Source organism: Poecile atricapillus, chromosome Z (assembly GCF_030490865.1).
Source record: "Poecile atricapillus isolate bPoeAtr1 chromosome Z, bPoeAtr1.hap1, whole genome shotgun sequence".
Lineage (NCBI taxonomy): Eukaryota > Metazoa > Chordata > Aves > Passeriformes > Paridae > Poecile > Poecile atricapillus.
The window spans coordinates 62,642,837-62,664,738 of NC_081289.1; the positions used below are offsets into that span (position 1 = coordinate 62,642,837).

The 21,902-nt window shown below is 37.3% G+C and overlaps 1 protein-coding gene across 1 annotated transcript in view; it reads left to right on the top strand.

The window, feature by feature from the left end:
• The window catches only part of LOC131573640 (signal peptide, CUB and EGF-like domain-containing protein 1), a 199,350-nt gene that overhangs the window by 24,764 nt on the left and 152,684 nt on the right, over positions 1-21,902 (top strand). The window contains exon 3 of the mRNA XM_058827792.1: positions 14,539-14,667. Coding sequence (XP_058683775.1) covers positions 14,539-14,667 — 129 coding nt within the window. The remainder of the gene's footprint in view (positions 1-14,538; positions 14,668-21,902) is intronic.

Consider the following 21,902-nt stretch of genomic DNA (forward strand, 5'->3'; position numbering starts at 1 on the left):
CCATAAGAAGTTATTTGTGCCAGTTATGGAGATGGACAGACCTTCCTGGATGTCAGTTTTGTTTCCCTAGGTATCAGATCGTTGGAAATCCACTAAAGCATTTTTTATAATTTCTGCTTGTTTTCCAGTTAGTTTCATGTTCTGTGATGATTGAATATACAAAGATTCTTAAATTATACCCAGTAAAGGAAAAAAAAATAAGGACTCTTCATAGTGGATGCAAAGAATCTGGTCCCTGCCTATGTGTATTTATATTTTAGTATCAAAAGTGTGCAAGCTGGCCAGACCAGGTTTGACTGAAGATCGGTCTAGCCTGATGTGCAGTCTCTGACAGTGGCTGACAGTGGATGTTTACAAGTAGATTATACAAAAAACATGAAATGGAAGAAAGCAGCTTGAGACTTAAAGACATCCTGAGCCAGAAGTTTCATTCAAAGCACTGTGTTTAATGATATCTTCAGAATAGGAATAGAAAATAAGCGTGTTTGCTTCTCCAAGTGTTCTGCAAAACTCACAGTGATAGACAAGTGGTTAGCCATGCTCAGAATACTGGGAAAGAATTGTGCAGGAGCACGTAATTCTGTACATCTGTCTCTTTGCAGCCTCATCTAATGTGGTTTAACAGGAACCTCACAATGTGTTTCCCTACATGGGCAAACCCTACAAACCTGAGTTTTTGGTTTGGCAGCTAACAGCATCTTCAGAATGACGGGCCTTCACACTTCTCTGAAAATGAGACTTCATTAAGGAGAACAATTCAAGTCAGTTGTGAAAAACTACTAAGTACTTTGAAAAGCTTCACCTGGATGTTTGACTGAACTTCAGATGGCTACACTGTTAAATCAGGTGCTGTGCATGAACACACATAACCCTATTATTACATTTTTGAGCCTTTTACAAGTCCTGTGTTATTTATGGGTGAGTTAACTAGTCAGGCCTTGATGCCCTGTTTTCAGTGGATAACCCAGGATATTATAATGTGTTCTCTCCTGGACTTCTGTTTATGTATCTTAGAAATACTGTGAATATACAGCAGAGACTATGCTAAAATTGGAATTCTCTAGAAAGATGAGGAAAAGGAAGAAGCATGTGGAATTCATGAAGAGCATTTCAAGAAGTGACATCTCACATCTCATGTTTTATGTTGGATGTACTGTCCAATTAAACAAACAAACCCCCCCCCAAAAAAAAACCTACAAAAAAAAGAAAGCGAACCCAAATGGTTTATTGGGCTGTTACCCAAGTCTTCAGGCAAGATATTGCTTTGTTTTGTCTCTCTCTGCATAATAAAATAACGTTGTGAAAAGCATCTCATTAGAAATCATCTACAGAGCACTGGAGATAGGTCTACAGGACTAAACAATGGCTTATATAACCTTAGCCACTTTCACCCCTCTGCTGTTGGAGAGGAGGTCAGTAGAGCTGTTCATCTTGGCTTTCTTTGGTGTATTCTGTCAAAAGCAGATTATTATTTGAATACTACACAGAAGTTGTAGGCATTCTCTGGTTCTCTCTACCTAACATTCTCCCCAACATAACGAACAAATATAATTGCTTATAATTCCCAAAGGAAGATTTCCAGGCTATGAATATGAGCACTCTTCAATTTACAGCAAATGCCCATATTATTATTTCTGTATCTGCTGTTTCATCCTTTTTTCATTTAATAGTGTTAATGGAAGATGTGTGTGCTTTCTAGTATAGGATATTTGAACACTGGAGCCAAATTGTCTGATTTCATGGCAAAGCTGAAATTGCATGTTTTCCCTATCTCCCTTTCTTATCCAAACATCAGATGTGAGCACAGATTATAAATGAAAATATTTTGATGTCACGAGTCAACAGTGGTATTTTTCAGATTTTAATGTTTAATTTCATTCTTTGCCTTTTCATGGACTTTCCTCACTACGAAACTGGTGTTTGTACAGCTTGTCTTGGCCTCATCTAACCCTCACTTACCTCTTATCCAGCAAAGATGAGTGTGTAACTTCATTAAGTCCTGTTCCTGGTATTGCTTACTCTCTAGTTGCCAAAGAGTCCAGATAGTCTGGAAAGGGTAATGTTGATGGAAGAGCCAGTGGGTTGCCTGCTACTATTCACTATCTGTACATTTATGTCCCTGTTGGACAATGGCTGCACATGCACAGGTCAAAAACCAAAGGCTCTTTACTACTGTTTATTAGATTTTTCTCTTTTATTTGTCTCTGGTGATAAATAGGGCTCTGGTTCACAAGACTAATTTCTGCATGGCCTTTTCAAAGACTGAGGAGAGCCTACAGGATAACTGATGGCCTCTTTTTGTTGATAAAATTTTAGGACTGTCAGCATGTATCAGTAGGATTGGGTTTTCTGTTTCAGGAATAAAAAATTACATCAATTTGGTATTTGTTTGAAAATAAAACCCTTTTGCATTCATTAACTACAACATCTAGAGCTTCTTGTTGATACTGGCCAGGTCCATGCTTTAAAAAAAAAAAAAAAAGGAAAACATTCAGTCTGTACATCCAAGCAAAACTCTATGACAGGTACTTTACACGCTGTGGCGACAGAATTGTTGTTAAGAAGCTGAGAGAGGCTGTGCCAGAATTCTGAGTTGTGCAGCAAAATTGCCAACTGTTTTGGCATCTTGAAAATAGCTCTGCATTTCATGATTGTACAGTCCTGATGGAGACAGCTTTTAGAGCTGTGAACTGTTTCAGATAGTGCTTATGTGTGCTCACATTTAGGGTATCATCATTGTTATCACTGGTTTAGTATGTTTGAACTTAAAGAAAGTGAGATGCTGAAACACAAATCTGTAACAAGCTTATATTTTCATTACAGGGACAAAATATGACTTGATCATCCTAAACCCTTGCATAGTAGTAAAATTTGTAGCCTAGTAATTTTTGTACCTTCTAGGTGGTGCACAGAGCTGATGGGTGGTAGATAAATATGAGTTTAAGCTTTTTTTGCAAGACTATCTCAGATTAAAAAAAGGTATTGTAAATATTTGATGATTTCTATCCAGTTTAGTTTTCTGAGATCTTTTTGAAGTGAACAGATCAAGCTCATAAATGAGCTATGTAAACGGATTCATGTAGGGTCATCTCAACTAATTTTATTGTTTGTTTCCTAAAAATACCCACAGCTCTGCAAGGGACTCATGAGCAAAATTAACACCACTCTCTTGAAAACATAAACTAAATACAAATCATGTATCTGTATCTAGGCTGGAGCAATGAAGTATTTTCTAAGAAAAATTTTCTTAACATCATAGAAAAGAAAAGGAAGGTAAGAAATCCTCAGTACTATCTCCTGGATAAAAAGAAATGTAATATGAAATTACTACTATTGCAAATCAGGCAACATATTGGTATTAATAGATTACTCTTGTTAGAGGTACTCTGGAGTCTTAATTACCATGAGTGCGAGGGAATTCTCTTTCATTGAGTTTTAATGAATGAATAATATTCTCATTTTTCAGTGCATTTCATGTGTGTTACAACTGTTTTACCATCATGTACACCCTCCTAGACTGGATAAAAGCTTCTGTTGGTAGAAAAACTATTTACAGCAAAACCAATTTTAATGATTCTGAACCAAAGAAGGATCTGTGTTTTAATGAACCAAGTTATCCCCAATCAGCTGCAGTTTAATGGGTGAGGACTTACAGCCTTTATCCCTGTGAAGGACTAAGAGTGGCATTCCTTGTAGGTTGCTCTTTGCTGTTGTCTGCAAACCAAAATGCTGAGAGGCCTTCAGTTCATCAAGGATGTTGTTGGGGAATGGTACTAATTTGTCTGTATTCAGGGAACAGGTGGAAAAATAGGAGGCAGAGTTGGTTTCTGGGGCTTCATAAGTATTGGGTCTGTCAGGGCATAAAAGTTCATGGTTTCCCTGTGGATCATGTTTAGAAGTAGCCACACAGCTTCAGTAAATGTTGAAATGAAAGGCAGCCCTGAACAGGTGATTCCCTCATTGCAGGGCCCAACAGTAGTGTAATGCAAAGCTGCTCTGCTCACTGCTTGTGTGGGACTCTCCTGCCAGGTTTTTTAGGCTAGCAGAATTAATATCTAGTATGTGTCTCATACGGAGTAGGAAGTTTGACCAAGTGATACAGGATGATAGGAAGCCCTGTATTTTATAAATCTTGCATGATATAAATTACATTATATTCCCCAAGTGGTTAACTAGCACAGCAGAGTAGTTTTCAGCCAGGAGTCTGCAATTACCCAAGGACTACCGCTAAAGTTCAGGTGGCAAAATATAGTTTGAGAACGTAAGCCTGCTGTCTGAAGATGTAAATTTGCTATACAAATGTTTCCACTTCTGCTGGAAGACATACTAGTTCCTCATATCCAGGGAGGCTGAAAACCACTTCTCTGTAGCCTCTCATACTGTTTTGTGGTCTTGGCTTTTTCAGCCTGAAACTGAAGAAATGTCAGTCTGCCAGGGACTAAGGAATCATGTCCTCTATGATATTAAGAAATCTTCTATTTGGCAGTGCATCTGCCACTGACTCATTCTGAAATGGGCAAGAAGCAATGTTCTGCTCCTCTGCATGAAGTGCCACATAAAAGAAGTTAATATTCGTTCACTGATAAGTAATAAAGAAATTTACTTCAGAATAGAAGGCTGGTATTTTTTCCCTTTGTCAGTGGACAGACATTTAGAAATAAAATGCAAAGTAAGGCTGGAGATAAACAATCTGAGAATGTGATGCCTACAGAGTCTGGAAAAAAAGTCAGTGAATTATATCTGTATCAATGAGCTAATTTCACTACTTGAAACATTCTTCTCAAAATTTATAGGAGCATATTCAAATTTAAAGATCTAGGACAACCTTCTGCCATGACTTACTGAAACAATTATCATTAGGATGCATGCACACCAGCAGTGTCAGTAAAGACATAGAAGTACTCTCCCATTATATCACCAAGTACTTTGAAAATTCGATGAAGAATCAAACATTTCCCATTATATTAAGAGCCAGCTGGAAATGGCTGTGATTTAGAAGTGGTGGGAAAAATGCCGTCAAATGTCATGTTTCACATTCATAACAGCTTGTGAACAGGAAGCCTCTCTGCTTGAGCTTGTCGGGCATGGCAGCTACTAAATAAAGACAGACTCTACAACTGTTACGTGCTCTGCAGGTATCCATCTTTATTTGGGTATCTCACTTGAGCTTCAAAGAACTTGCAGCCAATCTGTTTAAATATTAATTAAGACAAATGTCAAGCTGTTCCAAACTCTAATCAAGAGTTCAAGATGCTGAATGCAGGATTACAATAATTTTGGGTTTATCTAGAAAAAAAAATAAATCTATTTACTGCAAATGAAACTGGAATGGTCCCAAATAAGTTTTCATTGTGCTAGTCGAGATGGCAAATGTCACACAGGGCTAATACTCGGATACATTAATAGAACATAAAATGTCCCCTAGGGAAAGAACTCTGCTTAATTATTTCTTTCCCCATAAAGGATTCTAGCTCTCCAAAGGTTTCAGGCATCCAAAAGGTACTGTAGGTAAAAAGCTCTGTAAAACTCCAATGTTAATGCAGTAGGAAGACTTGACAAACAGTCAGAAACTCTGTAAGGTCCTAAGTGAAGAGTGTTCCATATGACTTCTTGATCTCCTCCCTGTTCCTGCTGCTGGAGCGTTATGTATGACAGCACATAGAATATTTAGGTGTCTGGCAAGTGACATCAAATGTGTGCAGAATCTCAGCTTTCACTTTGTATGTTACCTTTTTTATTTCTATATTTTTGCATATTTCTTACTTCACTGTACTTCAGTGATAACTTTGCAGTGGCAAGGACTGAAGCTAGAATACCTGTCTTGAGCATCAGGCATCCTCACAGGAGGAATCAAAGGGGTAGGTTCTTGTGTCTGTTGTCACTTCGATTGGCATATCAATGTCCAGCCACTAAAAATGTTCTTTCAACTCTTCAAACTAAGTTTAAATAAGGAGGGAAAAGCACAGGAAAGAGAACAGTGACAGGAAATGGAGGAAGGTGAATTTAAGAAAAACGTAAGGAAGGGAGTCTCCGGACACCATATTTCTTATTGATGAATGAAGAATGGGATGGTTTTTCACCAAAAATGTGAGATATAACAATTCAGCTACTGCAGAAATTTTGGATTTTCATCATCTGTTGCCTTGTTTCATTTACCAATGTGTGAGCTGTGTCAGCTGAAGTCAGCCTACAGTACTGGGCACTTGTTACTGTCTAGTCACTTGTGTCTTTCAATGTGACTTATTCTCTTTATATGATGCACAATATTTGAAGATAATTAACTAAAACTTGGAAAGGAGCAACACACCTAAACATACCTGCATTTGCTACAGCTGATAAACTCAGTTCAATTACTTCATCAACTCCTTAGAGAAAGACTTGTGTGTCTGAAAGCTGTTTTTCCCCAGGCTGTGAGGGTGATTCCTATAAGGCCATCTGTACTCTGTGCGACTTGAAAATTTGATCCATGCTTACTGTACAAAGTATAATAATAGGAAAAAAAATTACAGACACAGGGCAAAATAGGGATCATTAATGGTTACCTCTGTGCTTTCTTTAAAAGGATAAGTTAATAATTGTGGTTAGGGAAAAAATTATGAAACAATATTTAAATAATACTAAATTTAAAATTACAGAAAATAAAAAAAGTCATATCTACAGGCAGTGATAAATGTGATGATGTCTCATCTGTCTTTCAGATGTATCCTAAATGCTTTTAAGCAAGATAGTTCTAAATATGAAACTGTTCACACTTTTAAAATGTTTGTGTTCTTGAACCAGCTGGGCATACCTTTACAGTTTGGTTTGTATTCCATTTCCCCCCACTACTTTCAGACAATAATTTAGCACGATATAAAGTATGATGAACTTTGTGTTCAGCCATCACAGAAGGAGAGGAAACAAAACTGTTGCAGAGTACTTGATCTTTTCTGGAAACTGGATGAAATGGCTTCCAGAAAAACAGCACAACAATACCACAGACTGTATCCAAATCATGTCCACTAAGCTGGCATGACCTTTTCATTTTATTGATGGTTTAGTACTGGGAAATAAGGGCTTGTGACATTTTTGAAGGAAGTTGTAAAATTGAATTATTCTTTTTCTTTGTGGATGCACTAATGGGAAAAACATGGGAGAGGCAGTACCCATAGTGGAAAGGCTCTTGAGGGATTTACACTGAAAAAACCTCAGGTTAAACAACGTATCGTACCTGTTCTTTTTCCTTCTCCACCGAGAAACATCCGCCTGCTCTTTTTGAATTTACCCTGTTCCCAGCCTACCCACCCTTGACCTTGCCTCTTAGAGAAGTCCTAATGGCTATCAAATTTTACAGTGTTCTTTGGCATAAGCGTCTTGAAAACATCATGGCAACTTGAAAGCTGTAAAAACTGCACTCTTTGTTCCTCTGATTCATTAGATTGTAACATTTATAAGGTCACAGCATCTAAAGATGTTAACATTTATGAGTCAAAAAAAGAAAGTATTGCAGGAAGGACCAGATATAACAAATAATTTGTTTTATAGTAAAAGTAATTTTACAAGCTTTTCATGGAAAGATATTTTAAAAATGGACATCTCTGAAGGTGAAGGGGTTTTTTTGAGTAGATATATTGAATGAGTCCTGGCATATCAATATGTTCTTCATAAAATTTGGACTTGGAGTAGATGCTGAATCCTGATACCACAAAACACAGATGGAAATGGTATTTCGTCAGGTCAGATGGAGTGAAATTTATAATTGATAACGTTTTCCCACCCAGTTCTTCATACATGGGTTACATTCTGTGAATTTTAAGAGTAGAGCAGACTTCAAATGTGTGGAAATGTGCTGATGCTAAACTCTTTGTAAGAATCTAACATGTTTAGTATTGCTGCTTAGGTTGAGTGTTTCCCAGAGAGCTGAACTGACAAGAGTCACCTGCTCTTTACCAGAATGGCCTTTAACCTATGTTTGGGCTTTTATCCTGGCCTTTAGATCTGGAACTGGTTCCCTTCTTAAGGAAAGTGTAATTTCATATGGGAAATGAAAATGCCTTAGGTTCAGGTTGTTCAGAGTGTGATGTATATCTGCTGAAAGTATATAAAACGTGGACTCTGACAAAGAACATATATAAATTTATAAATTTATAAATATTCCCATATAATTTTTACTTATTTTCATGGCTTTTGCAGTCTCAAACCCAGTTATGAAAAAGAGTAAGATGCTGATCTGATTGTGATCCAGGACTTGAACTTATTTGTAATTCTTGTGAGTCTGAATGTAACTTCATTTCCCCCTGTTTCCTTTAAAGTAGCAGTCAGTGCTATCTGCTGTTTGTTCTGAATTGGAAATAGGAACAAAAAATTTGAGTACTGATCCTGTTTCACATATCTCTCTACTGTGAATCCCAGAAAATATGTCTTCCTGGCTTCACTAAGCCAGTCGCAAAAAAGCCTTGTGGCTTTTTTAGGATTGGGATTTCATCTCAGGCTATTTTATCTTTGGATTTTACAAGGTTACTTTCTTTCACGAGCATCTGAGATCAAGCTTGCGTGAAGCTATGCAATGAGGAAGATATTTCTGCGCTGTAAATCTGTTCTTAGTGCGTAGGATTTAGAATCTAGGGGTGAGACTTTTTTCCTGGATTTTTCTGTGGATATGAGGATAGCGCAGTAGCCAAAGGAGGAAGAGTGACCAAAACTCAATAAAGAATCAATAACATTCTTTGCAAGCTCTTAGTAGAGAAGCCATGAAAGTGAAAAATATTGCCACATGGAAATACGGGCTCCAGTGTCTTGCAGTGTTCTTTGCTGTATATTAATTGTGGATAAGCAAGCAAGATGCTGCTGTTGCAGAACTATAGGATGGCATTTTTTAGCAGAAGGCAACTGATAAAAGAGAATTTTGCATCTGGTATGCTTTTCCCTCTGTAGAGGCTAGCAGCAACCCCTTTTGAAGCAAGAAGGTAAAACAGTTTCTTTCCTGTCACATTTGTAAGGACAATGTTATTGACTGTCTCCATAGTACCTTTTTGCCAGTATTTTGTTTAAAGCAGTTAGATAAAAGGAAGATGAATATAATTTTTTTTTTCTTTAGATGCTGAAGAAATACATGGCTTCATCCATCAAGATGTACTTACAAAGTTTTTAATATTTCTTTTTCTAGCTATTTAATGGATTTCAGCTTCTTTATGAGATGTTCCACATCTGCATGTTATACCTGCACAATCACTTTTGTTTGTGGTTCTCTAAATTAGAAGTTGATGTGGGCAGACAGCTTTCTTTGGCTATTTCTTTTAAAATGTCCAAGCACATAAATTACTCCTTTCAAAGTCAATTGAATTTTTTTTCACTAAATTAGCTCCAGATCTTGCCCTTATATTGCTAGTCAAGAAATACTTTAAAATGGACATGGATTTTATTCAATCCCATGCCTGTTTTGAACATCTTCTGTTGCATTGTGAGTGTTGGGATCTGTGGCCTTGACAGATGCCAAGATAAAAATTGTGTCAATGCGCACTTTCCCTTTTTCTATAGAAATCTGTGGAATTCAACACTAAACACTGAATTTGGCTTGTTGACTTCCAGGCCTCAGTCATTCTTTCTTTTGCATGTTAATGGCCATAAGGCTTCTTGTGACAGTTTAGCTGTGACGCTCATCCAAAATTCATCAAAATCCATGCAAGCATTTGCTTTGATTTCAGTAGCTGTGCCCATGATGATCTGTAGCTGTGCTGACAAACTTTGTTGCCTGTGTTGAAACTATTTTTGGACAGTTGGGAACTTAATTAATTGCAAGTGATGCAATGAAGCGTAGAGTAGAGTACCTCCAGAGTTTCTGGAGGTAGGCTTTTTGCTTTCTTGCCATAAATTCTGTGCCACCTTCTAGGACAGCTGGTTAGTGCTTGGAAAATATGATTAGCACACAGTAAATTTCATGACACTGCTAAAAATGTTTAGACAAAATGGGAACCAGCCATTTTTCAACTTCCTCGCTATTTAACAGTTTGATATGTCTTGTGGACATTAGTTATTGCATGCATTCTATTCTCTGCTGAAAGAGAAAGCTGAAATACTGTGATATGGGAAGCAGAAGAGTTTGATTCTTTTTTATTTTGAACATTTCATAGTTGCATGTGCTTCTGGAAGAGCTGCTTCTCTGCAGGGTGGCATTGTGAGGCTTTTGAGAGTTCCGTCTTTGTGGCAGAACAGACAAATTAAACAAATCCTGAGGGATGGTCAGTTTCACCTCTAATAATGAAAGAAGAATCAACCCCATTATGTGTAAGGGAAATACAGGTCCCATCAGGCTAAGAAGAATCAGGTCACTTAAAAAGAAAAGTCAAATTCTTATCCTGTAACTGAAATTCAAGGACTGTAAATTACAGCATGTCCTCATGGTAACACATCCTCAGATTTTCTCAGATACTTGTCTAGGGTTTTAAAAAAAATTCTTGGATGCTTGCATTGTGTAATAACTGCAGTCTCAAAGAATAGGTGTTCTTTAAGTAACACATCTGCTTCTTGAGGAGGGCAGTAGCAAAGCACAGCTGTGTTCCCTAGGGATGTGTTATTTCCAGATAGGAACAGAAAGGTCCACCTCTGCTTTCCAGAAAGAATTAGGATGGAGTTTCCAAGCCTCTTTTACTTTGGTAAATAGCTGGACCAGTACAGTTACTAGTACACCCAAGTAATCAAGTTTCTTTTACCTCTTTTTTCCTGATAATTTTTTAATTTAAAACTTTTGAAACAAGCAGTGAATTTTTGAGATTTTCTGAACCAGTTCCAGAAAGAGACGATCAAAATTATTTTGCCAGCATTTGAGGATGTCCTTACATGCATCTCTGGGATTGGGAGTTGCTGTCTCTTTTGAATACACTAAGTTCAAATCGGTTCTTGGCAGGTTGTGGCTAAAAATGTCTCTACACCTTCTTAATCATTCTAGTGCATTTAATTCTTGTCTGAGATTCCCATGATTCCTGCCATTGTAGTACCACATGAAATTAATTCCTCTTGGACTAGAAGCACCGCAAATCTCTTTTAGGTGATTTCTTCACTAAACAACCCGAGAGTTCCCCATCTGAGCAGCCGGAATTTAAGGAATTGAAAACTTTATTAATATTTTGCCAGTGTAGATAAAAGGTCAGGTTTCCCATTGAGAAACCTTGCAAATTCATCAGCAGATGCACCTACATCCATCACAGTTTCATGGTTGGATATGTACATTTATTTTTTTCTCTTGGTTTTGGTTTTTGTTTTTATGGTAATTCCTTCATGATGAAGGAATATGAAGTGAACAAATGCTAAAAATGTTAAGGATAGTTGAAGCTACAAAATTAACAGGGAAAGCTTAATTTCTCAGAAGTGTTTAGAACTGAAATTTTGATTAACACCCAATTCTATCAATGTTAGGAAAAAAACAATAATAGGATATGACCTAACCAAAAGGAAATTAACACAGATGGCCCCTGCAAATTTTGAGGTTTACAATAGACAAAAGAAAGAGCAAGCCTTCATGTTTTATGTGATTGAATGTACTCCTATTACTTGTGCTCTATATGGAGCATTACTAAGGAAGCTGTATTCTGGTATGTCAGATGTAGCATTCTGTCCATAAATTATAGCTGTTCCACACTGAGTCATTCTTTAAACAATGTCTTCCTCCAGGTATAAGAGAAGATGGAGTGGTTGTCACATTGTTTGCATTTCTCTTGGCAGTTGGAGCCTCAAAAATGTTCAACATTTGGACTTTGTAGGCTTTTTGCATGGTTTTATGAGGTTTTCTTGTTTGTTTGGGGATTTTTGATTGGATTTTTTTGGGCCAAGAGAGGGGCTAGGTTTTTTTGTTTCATTTCTGGTTTTTTGGTGTGTTTTTGCTTCGGGTTTTTTTGGAAATGTGAGTTCACCAGTCTCAGACCCTTTTTTTTTTTTTTGCTAGCCATACTGGAGATAGAAATTCCAATCAGCCTGCCAGGTGAAATTCTTAAATAGTAATGTGGGTTTTGGAAGGAAGAAACACCAAAAATCCCACAACATGGCTCTGAAAAGGAGTTAGAATATTTGGTTCTACTTCTAGTTTTGTATAGCTGTTGGGGTACAAAAGGGAGAAATAATTCTCTAATCCTTTTGCAATATTAGTTGTGACTTGAAATTCTGAGAGAACAAGATGCAAATAATCTGTTTCTTAGCTATTTTTGTGGTTTCTTTATCTGTTTCATTACCCTTTCTCTAACTTGAGTATTTTTATGGCATTATCACTTTGTGCTGCTAATCACAGCACAGCTTTTTAGAACTACATATTATATAAGGGGCAGTCATTCAAAAGGCTTCACATTTCTTTGAATTTTTTTTTGTCCCTTTTGATGGCTCTATCACTGCTTACTTAAACAAATAGTCCTATTTGTTTCATTGTTTGAATAAAAAGGGAATTAAATGCTCAACCTTTGGCAGTCTGATGCTGAGGAACATAAGAGGTGATAACAGCTTATTCTGAATTCCCTCTTCTGAAAAGACTCATTGCTGGATAAAAGTTAAAAACAAACCTTGAAATAAAGATGCCATTTTTTCTGAGTGTTTGGAGGGGAACACCTGACATGCGTGACATCAAAATCATGTTAGATGCTTTGTGAGTATTGTATTGGCCTGTTAAAATATGGCATTACTGTAGGTCTCTGTTTTTGTCCTTCTAGCCTGTAGAGAACGACACAAAGTTTCTGGAAATATTCATGAATGGTTATGGAAGCCGCAAATTTCTGCTGAGTAGAAACCAGACTGTAACATTTTGGGAATATGCACCCAGGCAGACGGAGCTATGGCCTAATAAGAGCAGCTTCTCAGAGATTGCGTTGCAGGTTGTTTGGAATGAGCACTTGACTTTCTGGTTCTTGTTTTCAAGAAAAATCGGAGATGTTTCTTTTTGCTGTCATACTGGACTTGGAAGGTAGAGCACAACCACAGGCTGTGCTGAGTGGGCACTTGCACAAATCATGGATGGAAATTGTTAGTAAAGAATGAGAACCTTCTGAAAAAGACTAGTGCTTTAAAGACTAGGAAATTTGCCTTTAAGTGGCAGGTTGTATTTTTGTTTGAAAGAGCCTTTCTCCAGCATCCTATTTCTGGTATTTCTGTGGTGCCAAATGGTGAGTTAATGAAATAGCCAGTTGGTTTTGCAGATAAAGCCAAGTCTGTAATTTCCTTTTCAAGCATCTGAGGAGATTGTAGAAGGGAGACCTTAGAGCTGTTGGTGGCAGGTGGATGGAGACTTGGAAGATTTAAGGTAGATTTTTGGGAGAGGCCAACATGAGGGGGAGGACCTACAACACAAAGTAGGAGAAGCCTGTCCCTGCTCTCACAGATTTTGTGAGGAGGGACAAACCCAGCCATCCTCAACCCAAGAGCTAGAGGTGCTGGAAGCACTGAGTGGCTGAGTCTGAGTTGGCTCTTCAGGGGAGTCTGTTTTTCCCCAAACCACCTTGCCCTCTTCGATTGCATCTGGATATGATACCAGGTACCAAAAGCTTGTCATACAGTACTTTTAAAAGGGGGGAGAAAAAGGAGAAAATCTGTGTGAGCATGAACCTAATTCAAAAATACGTCAATCACTTCTGCAAGGGAAGACACATTTGAAATGTAATGCTGGGGTAGCTCTGATATACTAACAGGTGGTTTTCTAAAAGGATAAGTTTATCTGTTTATCATGTGCTGCCTAACTTAGGGTGAGTAGCTGTGGGTTTTGGTGTAGCATGCCACAAATTTAGATCTTATACTTATCAAACCATGAGGCTATCTTGAATTATTTATGTATGTTTAGTTGGTTAATGTGCACCACTGAATTATTCACAAGAGTGACTGTGATACTAATGTTCCATGTATAAGCCAAAATACAATTTGTAAAATGAGGAAAGCTTGAATTTTCTAGAATGAGTGAAGAAGTGATTTTTTTGTATGAGGAAGGGAAGATATGACAGGATTGTTTGTAATTGAAGCAGAATCCATCTCTCATCTTCTATGATCCTCTTTCACATACAGGCCAGTGTGAAAAAACCCCAAACAACTCTATCATATCTTCTGAGAATAAAATACTGGACTCTTTGTTGTTCTTGTTGTATGTGGATTAATACAGAAAATTATAGTTTATTTGTAATAAAATGTCTCATGCCATGTTCATAGTATGCATCACATAGTTTTTACAAGTCAAAGGTTTCACTCATTCTCTGCTTGTTATTTTGAAGCCAGAAAATGAAAACTACATTTTAAATATAAAGTGTACCAAAATCAAGTGTTCCTTTTTTTTTTTAATTTTTGATAACATTGTTTACTGTGATAATACTTTAATTATTTTGTGAAGGAATGTTCTATACATTGGCTTGCTGCTTTTCAGACAAATATGACCCTGTTATATTCAGTCCCAGAGCATGTGTTGGTTGAAGTAGGCAATATGAGCCTAAAAGAAAGATTAGGAACATGCAAATATCAAAAAACATGCTCAGTTGGAGACATCATTTTGTATTGTCAGAATTCTCTTTTTACAAAAGCTTCTTTTTCCTCCTCGTGTTTTAGATATCGATGAATGTGAAAATGACTTCTACAATGGGGGTTGTGTCCACGAATGTATCAACATTCCAGGCAACTACAGGTGTACGTGCTATGATGGATTCATGTTAGCCCATGATGGCCACAACTGTCTTGGTAAGTAGTGAATGCTGGCAAGAAACTTTCATTTCATGGCTGTGGCAAGAAGGCCTGATCTGTTTTCTGCATTTTTTAATCTGCCATGTCTTCTGTAAAGACTTGATCCAGGTCACATGAATACTTTCAAACCTGTGTGTTGGCCCCAGTGTGGTTTAGGTCAAACCCTTACAGCTTTCACTCTTAATCTCAACATGCTCAACTCAGTATACCCGTGTTTAATATTGCTGAGCAAAACCATGACCCCCAAAGCCTGTGCTGGATGCTTGGGCTTCTTCTTAAAAAAATGTAATCTCTTAAATATATTAAATATACTGAGATATATTTTGTCTGGTTCTTCTGCCATGCAATTTTTGTAATCCCAGTTGTATCTTTAGAGCTTGCCCTCCCCTTTTTTCCCTTTTCAGGCAATACAGTTCTAGGATACGGTGTATGAACATAAATTACAGAATGTTAAAAGTACAAGTAAGCAAGGAAGGAATACTTTCACTAATAACTGGAGGGACATTGTCCACTGGCTGTGCAAAGCCCAGTGCAGGATCTTCATTGCTTCAGCTATCTGAGGATTTTGGGATCTGTATTTTTGATTCAGTGCCATTGCTCTGGTTTAAATAGGTTGGGTTTGTCCTAGAAGCTACATAAGTATATGTTTTTGTTATGAAATTTCTTCGCACCAGTTACCTGGTGCTTTTTGCAGTTTCCCATAGCTGCTTACTTGCTGGTCATTTTTTGTTAAATTCTGGTACTTAGAGGCTCTTTCGTACTATTCCCAATATAAATGCAATGACCGTTTTTTGGTACACTCCTAAGTTAATTTCAAGGTGATGTTTTATAAAACAGTGTGTAAAAGGGATGTTTTTTCTGTGTCAGCAGCAACTCCACCTGAGTAAAAGCTGAGGTAATTGAATGAAATTCAAGAAATGAGGCAGTGAACCGAAAATTTTGAAGTCCAGTATCATCAGTCTGCACTAACTGAAGCTATCAAAGAACTAGGATTTGATTGATTAGCGTTTCAGTAGATGTATTTTGTACTGCACTTATTTTCAAACAGAGTAATATTTGTTCAGATGGATTATATATCTTGACCATTGATGGGGGTTTGACTCAAACTTCCAAATTTCATTTGTTATAGAACAAACTAAAATAGATTTATTTGCCTCAGCCTGAGGTGGTCAAATGATTAATGGTGCAAGAGGTATTTCTTTGTATATTTTTGAAATGTGTCTTTAAAATATTTCTTATACAAAGAACACATTAATTAAAAAATGAATAAAAACTCTATTTATTCTAATATTCATAAATTCTTACTGAAAAAGGACACAAGCATAATCAAATAGTTCAAGTATCTGGAATTCAAATAACTGTGCATATGTGTTGTTTAAAACAGCTTGCTAGTTTCAACTTTGTCCAAACAATTCCCATTATAGTAGGGAAAAAACCCTTTTGAACAATGAGCAGCAAAAGGGATGGCCAGATCAAGGACGAGCCATTGAGGAGAGCTGTGGGATTTTCTGGGACCTGCTATCTGTGTTACTTTTCTCTGGTCATGAAATGAGGAGACTAAATCTACAGAGACAGTTACATTTCTAAATATACTTTCATTAATTTCTATTCAGCCACTTGATTTTTTGGTGGGTTTTTTTTTAATTAAAAAAAAAAAAAGGCCAACAACAATACAAGCAGGTGACTACAGTGAGAATAATAGCAAAGAGCTCCCTTTCTCCCAGTGTACAACCTTAGGACAGTAAAAGACGTCACAATTGTCTTTCTAATTTTACAACCATGGACTGGGGATGTTGTGTCTGCAACTAAAGAATGGTCTTTAGCACTTATTAGTAAAATATCTGGTTTTACTTGCAGGCACTATAAAAGGGAATCAGGGCACATTCCCTCTTCATTCTTTCCCTCCTTCTTTGAAATTTGAATGAGTTTATTGAGGGCCAGCATGTCTGGTTCTAAGGTTTTAGACTGGAGATTTTAATTGTGACAGTGACCATGTCAGTCTTGCTATGGCTGCTTATTGTGTGCTGACTCAGATTTCGGATACCATTGCTGAAAAAGAGAGAACTTTTTTTTTTTTTTGGATGGCATTTTTCTGCCATTATTTGCACCCCATCTAGTTGCTGGCATTATCAGTTATACTGACTGTTGTGATAGCCTAGTTGTTACCATGAGCAGAGTATCAGTTTTTGAAAAGGAAGAAAATTCTAATCCCTTCCCTTCTTGACCAGCTGTATTTCCCTTCTCTTATGCTACCAGAAATATGTATATGCAGTAAGAGGTTTCAGTGAGGTTTCAAATCAAAAACAAACCCTATATTTACAAATATAAATTAGGATTTCTGTAACATTTTGGAAATTGGCTTGCTTATTCCAAAGATTTTCTTTTTCATTATGATGAAATTAGGCATTGAAAGGAGATAAAGTTTTGGTGAGCCCACTGGTTTCCATCTGTTCTTGTTTTTTGGGAAACCACTTATTTTTCATGGATTTTATGGAGACAAAGAATACTTCAGAAGATTAGTTACAATGTTTTTCACCTTTAAATGAATTCTTGTAATGAAAAAGATTTCACCAGAATTTCTGCATGTCTTGTTTGACACCAGGATTTCTACATAGAAGGGTAGACTGAGGTCTCTGCAAAATCTTAAGCCATCTCTTCTTGACAGGGTTTACAATCCTTCACTGAATATCTTTCTAGAACATCAGTACAGCAAGATGGTAAAAATCTTCTTTATAAATAGCAAACTTGGAGTATTCAATTACAGCAGATGCTGTGGACAACTTAAGTCCTTCCTTCCTTCCTTCCTTCCTTCCTTCCTTCCTTCCTTCCTTCCTTCCTTCCTTCCTTCCTTCCTTCCTTCCTTCCTTCCTTCCTTCCTTCCTTCCTTCCTTCCTTCCTTCCTTCCTTCCTTCCTTCCTTCCTTCCTTCCTTCCTTCCTTCCTTCCTTCCTTCCTTCCTTCCTTCCTTCCTTCCTTCCTTCCTTCCTTCCTTCCTTCCTTCCTCCCTTCCTCCCTTCCTCCCTTCCTCCCTTCCTCCCTTCCTCCCTTCCTCCCTTCCTCCCTCCCTCCCTCCCTCCCTCCCAACTTCTTTTCACTCCTCTGAAACAGAAGTCATTTTTTCTCAATAATTAGTCCAAATTCTGCTCAGTGGATGCAAGACTAGTATTTGGTCTCACACAGTAGGTTTGAAATATGGTTTCCCTTCTTGTACCTGAAATAGAAATCTGGGGCATTTTATGATGCTTATCTCTTCTGATATAAATACAAATATCTTTGACCTTTGTTCATCTCTCCTTTTTGTGTGTTGGCTGGAGGGTTTTTTCATATTTTCTTTCCCCTTAGGTTTAACTTGTGATAGTCACTTTTTAAATAGGGAATAAGCATTGCTTTTTGCAGAAGCAATTCTTGCTGCCAGGCTGCACACATCTTAACTCTTCCTTTTTCTAAAGATGAGGATAGGTTCTATGAAGTCCTCTGCTTTCTAGTAAGCATACTAGATGGTTGCAAACTCTGCTTAGAAAGTATAAAAAAAGATGCAAAGCAGCATGGAGAAAAAAAAAATACTGGATTTAAAGACTTACTTAATTTATTTGTGTTTTTTTTCTGTGGTATTAATTGCTGTAGGAACATGCCTTAATACATTGTAAATAGGAATAAATTTTTCCTCAGAAAGTTCTGTAAGGAAAGGAAATACAATTTTCTTTGTTCTATAGATCAGTAACTAGGGCAAACAGATGAAGTTACTTCTGAGTCTTCACACAAGGTATCTTGATCAAGGTGGGAATAGAATCCTTACCCTTCTGCATCTCTGCTTTTATTTCAAATAGGCTGTGTGGGTTTGGTTTGTCTTACAGAAAAATAGTGATTATGAAGTTTGGACATCTGTAATATGATATCTCAATTGATTATTTTGTATGTCAGACCTCCTGAAGATAACTGTAAAAGTAGGTTTTGATGATTCAATGTAGTTTATGGTTCTTCAGCAGCTAATTCTTTGTCTGATTGAGAAGAATCCTGGGAAGCAGAGGGAAATTCTGGTCAGAAATCAAGACAGAAATGAAATTCCTAGTGTGCATGATAGGTTCCATGGAGCTTTCTGCAGGAGCTGAGCAGACACAAGTGTGGCAGACACAACACAGTGTCAGCTGTGAATTGAATAGTAAAGTCCTGGCTGTGTTCACAACCTTGGAGGTGTGCTTGTGGTAGAAGGCCTGATTTTTCAGCCCAAATAATCTAAATTAGCTTTTTATTTGTCTGTTCTCAGATGGTACTTTGCATCTCTTGACAAAGTGGCTAAGTTACATGGTAACCCCTGTGGGAGAGGAGAGGTGGCACTTTCCCCAGAGCATCTGAACCTGTTCCAGGAGTGCTATTGATTTGCCAGCTCTGGTAGGTGGAGCAAAGCAGCAATTCCAGTTGGGCATTTGGGAGCCTGCAGCCAAAGGAGAAATTTCTGAGACAAACCAGGAACTGATGAGGCCTTGAGAAGCCTGTTATAAAATAGACCTTGGGATCTCAAATCAGTATAAAAGTTCATGTTTGAAGTCACAGAATTTCATTTTTTCTAAGGTCTAAGGTTTAGACCTAAATCCAAGTATCTGGAAGTGGTCTTTAAAATCTCTTGGCCTGTTTTTAGCGAGAAGAGGTTTAACCCTGGCATGCGGGCTTAATTCCTGGCTGGGTGGTAGTAATCTGCAATCTGACTCAGATGAAAAAACTAACATTAGTATATACATAGCATCACAGAATCATTTGGGTTGGAAAAGCCCTCCAAGATCATAGAGTTTAACCTTTAGATCATTGAGTCCAACTTTTAAATGTATGTATATCACATCATATCATTCAGTCATTTTTCAGTAGATGTTCCAGTGTTCTATGTTTTGGGTTTTTTTGGGTTTTTTTTTTCAAAATAAACCCAAACCCATTAGAAATTAAAATCCACCTGCTCCTACCCTGCTGTTCAAATGTACTCACTGGGGCTTGGGATTGTGGCCTCATCTGAATATCAACATGAAGTGGGAGGAGAGTTGCAAGTGTGTGAGAAATTATTCCTAAAGCTGACAGATGTGTCTAGTCCAGAAATGTCACATAACTCAGGATTGCATAATCACTAGTATGATTAAAGAGACCAGTGTCTTCCTTTTAATTTAGCTGTATTTTTCTTCTCCTGACAGCTGTGCACAATTGTTGCTTGCTTAAACTCCAAGCAAATGCTGGTATTCCTGATGTTCATTTTTCTTAATGTTTCCCAACAGTTTAAATAGATTTTTTTTTTTTAATATGAACATTTTTAATATAAAACTAAACAGCTTCTGAGAAGTTGTTTTTAGTTTCATAAAAGCAAATATTTGAAAGAGGAGCTGGAAAATGGTTCATTTCCTTGGCCATCTTCCTGTTTTCCTTGCCCTTCTTTCCTAGATCCAGAAGACTATTATGTGAGCTGACGGTTAAGTGTTGTCCTTCCCTAGCATATTAACAGGTCTTCTAATAACATCATCAGTCATAAACTCTCTTCCAGATTTTCCTGGTTAGTAATTCCAAGCTCCCTGGAAGATGGAGGAAGATTGAATACATCCAACAGCCTTCATTCTATCACTCTTTTATTTTTTTATGAAAACAAATGTAAAATTATGGTATTTTTCTTGAGAAAGTTAATAACCTAAATCTTGAAGTTCTTACTCATTTCCAGGCTTTTAGTTGAACAGGATTTTAGGACTTGGCAGGTGGTTTATGCCTTAAGAGAAGCAGGCCAGACCCCAAATCAGGTCTCAGTAGCTGAGTAGCAAGAATCTTTTCTAATTGTGAGGGGTCCAGGCCACAAGATGGGAATGGGAAGGTATAAAATATATATTTATAGACAAGATGAGAACTGTTGAAATGCAAGGTCTGACAACACATTTATCTGTGTCTTTTAAACCCTTGTGAGCTCTGCCCTTGTCATCAAAAGATGACAGGCAATGATCGGGTCCTTGGGGTGTAATAAAACGCTTGGGATGAGGGGAGCTTCTGGTATTTAGCTCCTGAACCTTCCCAAAACAAATTGCAGTGAGCACATTCACACAAATTCATGCTACAAATTGTACTGCCTTGTAGTGACAGATGTGTTCTTGCAGAATGAAAAGCTTGAAAGCATTTTTTGAAGTTCTTTGGTTTTCAGATGCAAGCCTAAGAGACAAAATAAATTTGTTTTCTAATATATTTCTTCAGCCAACTGATTTTTACCATATTCCTGTTTTCAGATATTTTACCAGTCTTGTTTGGTCTGTACATTAGATTAGTAAGAAAAGCTGTGATTCATCACAGCAGTTTAAAGTATCCAGTCTTTGTGGTATAGTAGCATGAATCAGATTTTAGAACATGTATTGCTATTCTGTAGTTTGTGCTGAATGATGACTTGGTGCTGAGAAAATATGGATATCTAGGATGGAAATGTTCTAGAGACAATTCTCTGTTGGATGTTTACATGCAACTTGTGTATGCGTGTGTTTACTTTTGTTACTTGGCTGCCTGCATCTTGTGAAAGTTCATGATGTCGAGTGGTAGCAGGCAGTTAGAAGACTCAATTAAACCTCTCTTTCAAGATGGGATTGTAATATCTTGGTTCTGATGATCTTCCAACATCCAGTAAAATTCTGGAAGTCTCTTTGTGATTAATGGAAAGGTCTTTGGTATCCAGCCCTCTCTGAAGCTGGGATCTCAACACTCTGCTTTCCTTATCTTGCTTTTTCTATGTCTGTATAAAGTTTCCCCCCTTAAAAGTACCCTAATGTGGGTCACCCCACATTAGTCTTTGGAGTTCAAATAGGATATAACTTCCTTTACATGTTAATTTGCCATCTGTTTGCTTTCTTAACACAATGTGATCTGAGAAGTACTGAAACAAGTGAGTATAAATCAGGATAGGCCAAAGTTTTTTGTTAGGTATGGGGAAATAATCAAAAGTTTACAATAAATCTTGGTGGCTGTCAGCTATGAAGTTAGATTCTCAGACTGTCATAATAAATTAGGAAACTGAGAGCTGTGTGACAGCAGCATCAATCTCAGTCTCTTTTTTCTGCAAGTCTTCTTGTTATCTGAGCCTTTTTCTTTTCTTTTTTCAAATACTTACTCCCTCCCTGGAGGAGGTAATAAATCACAGCAAAGATTTCTCTACATGGAACACTCAGGAAAGTAAAGAATAAGCAGCTTAGAGTGTGAAGCTAGTATCTATAAGTTAAATTCCATATGGATGCT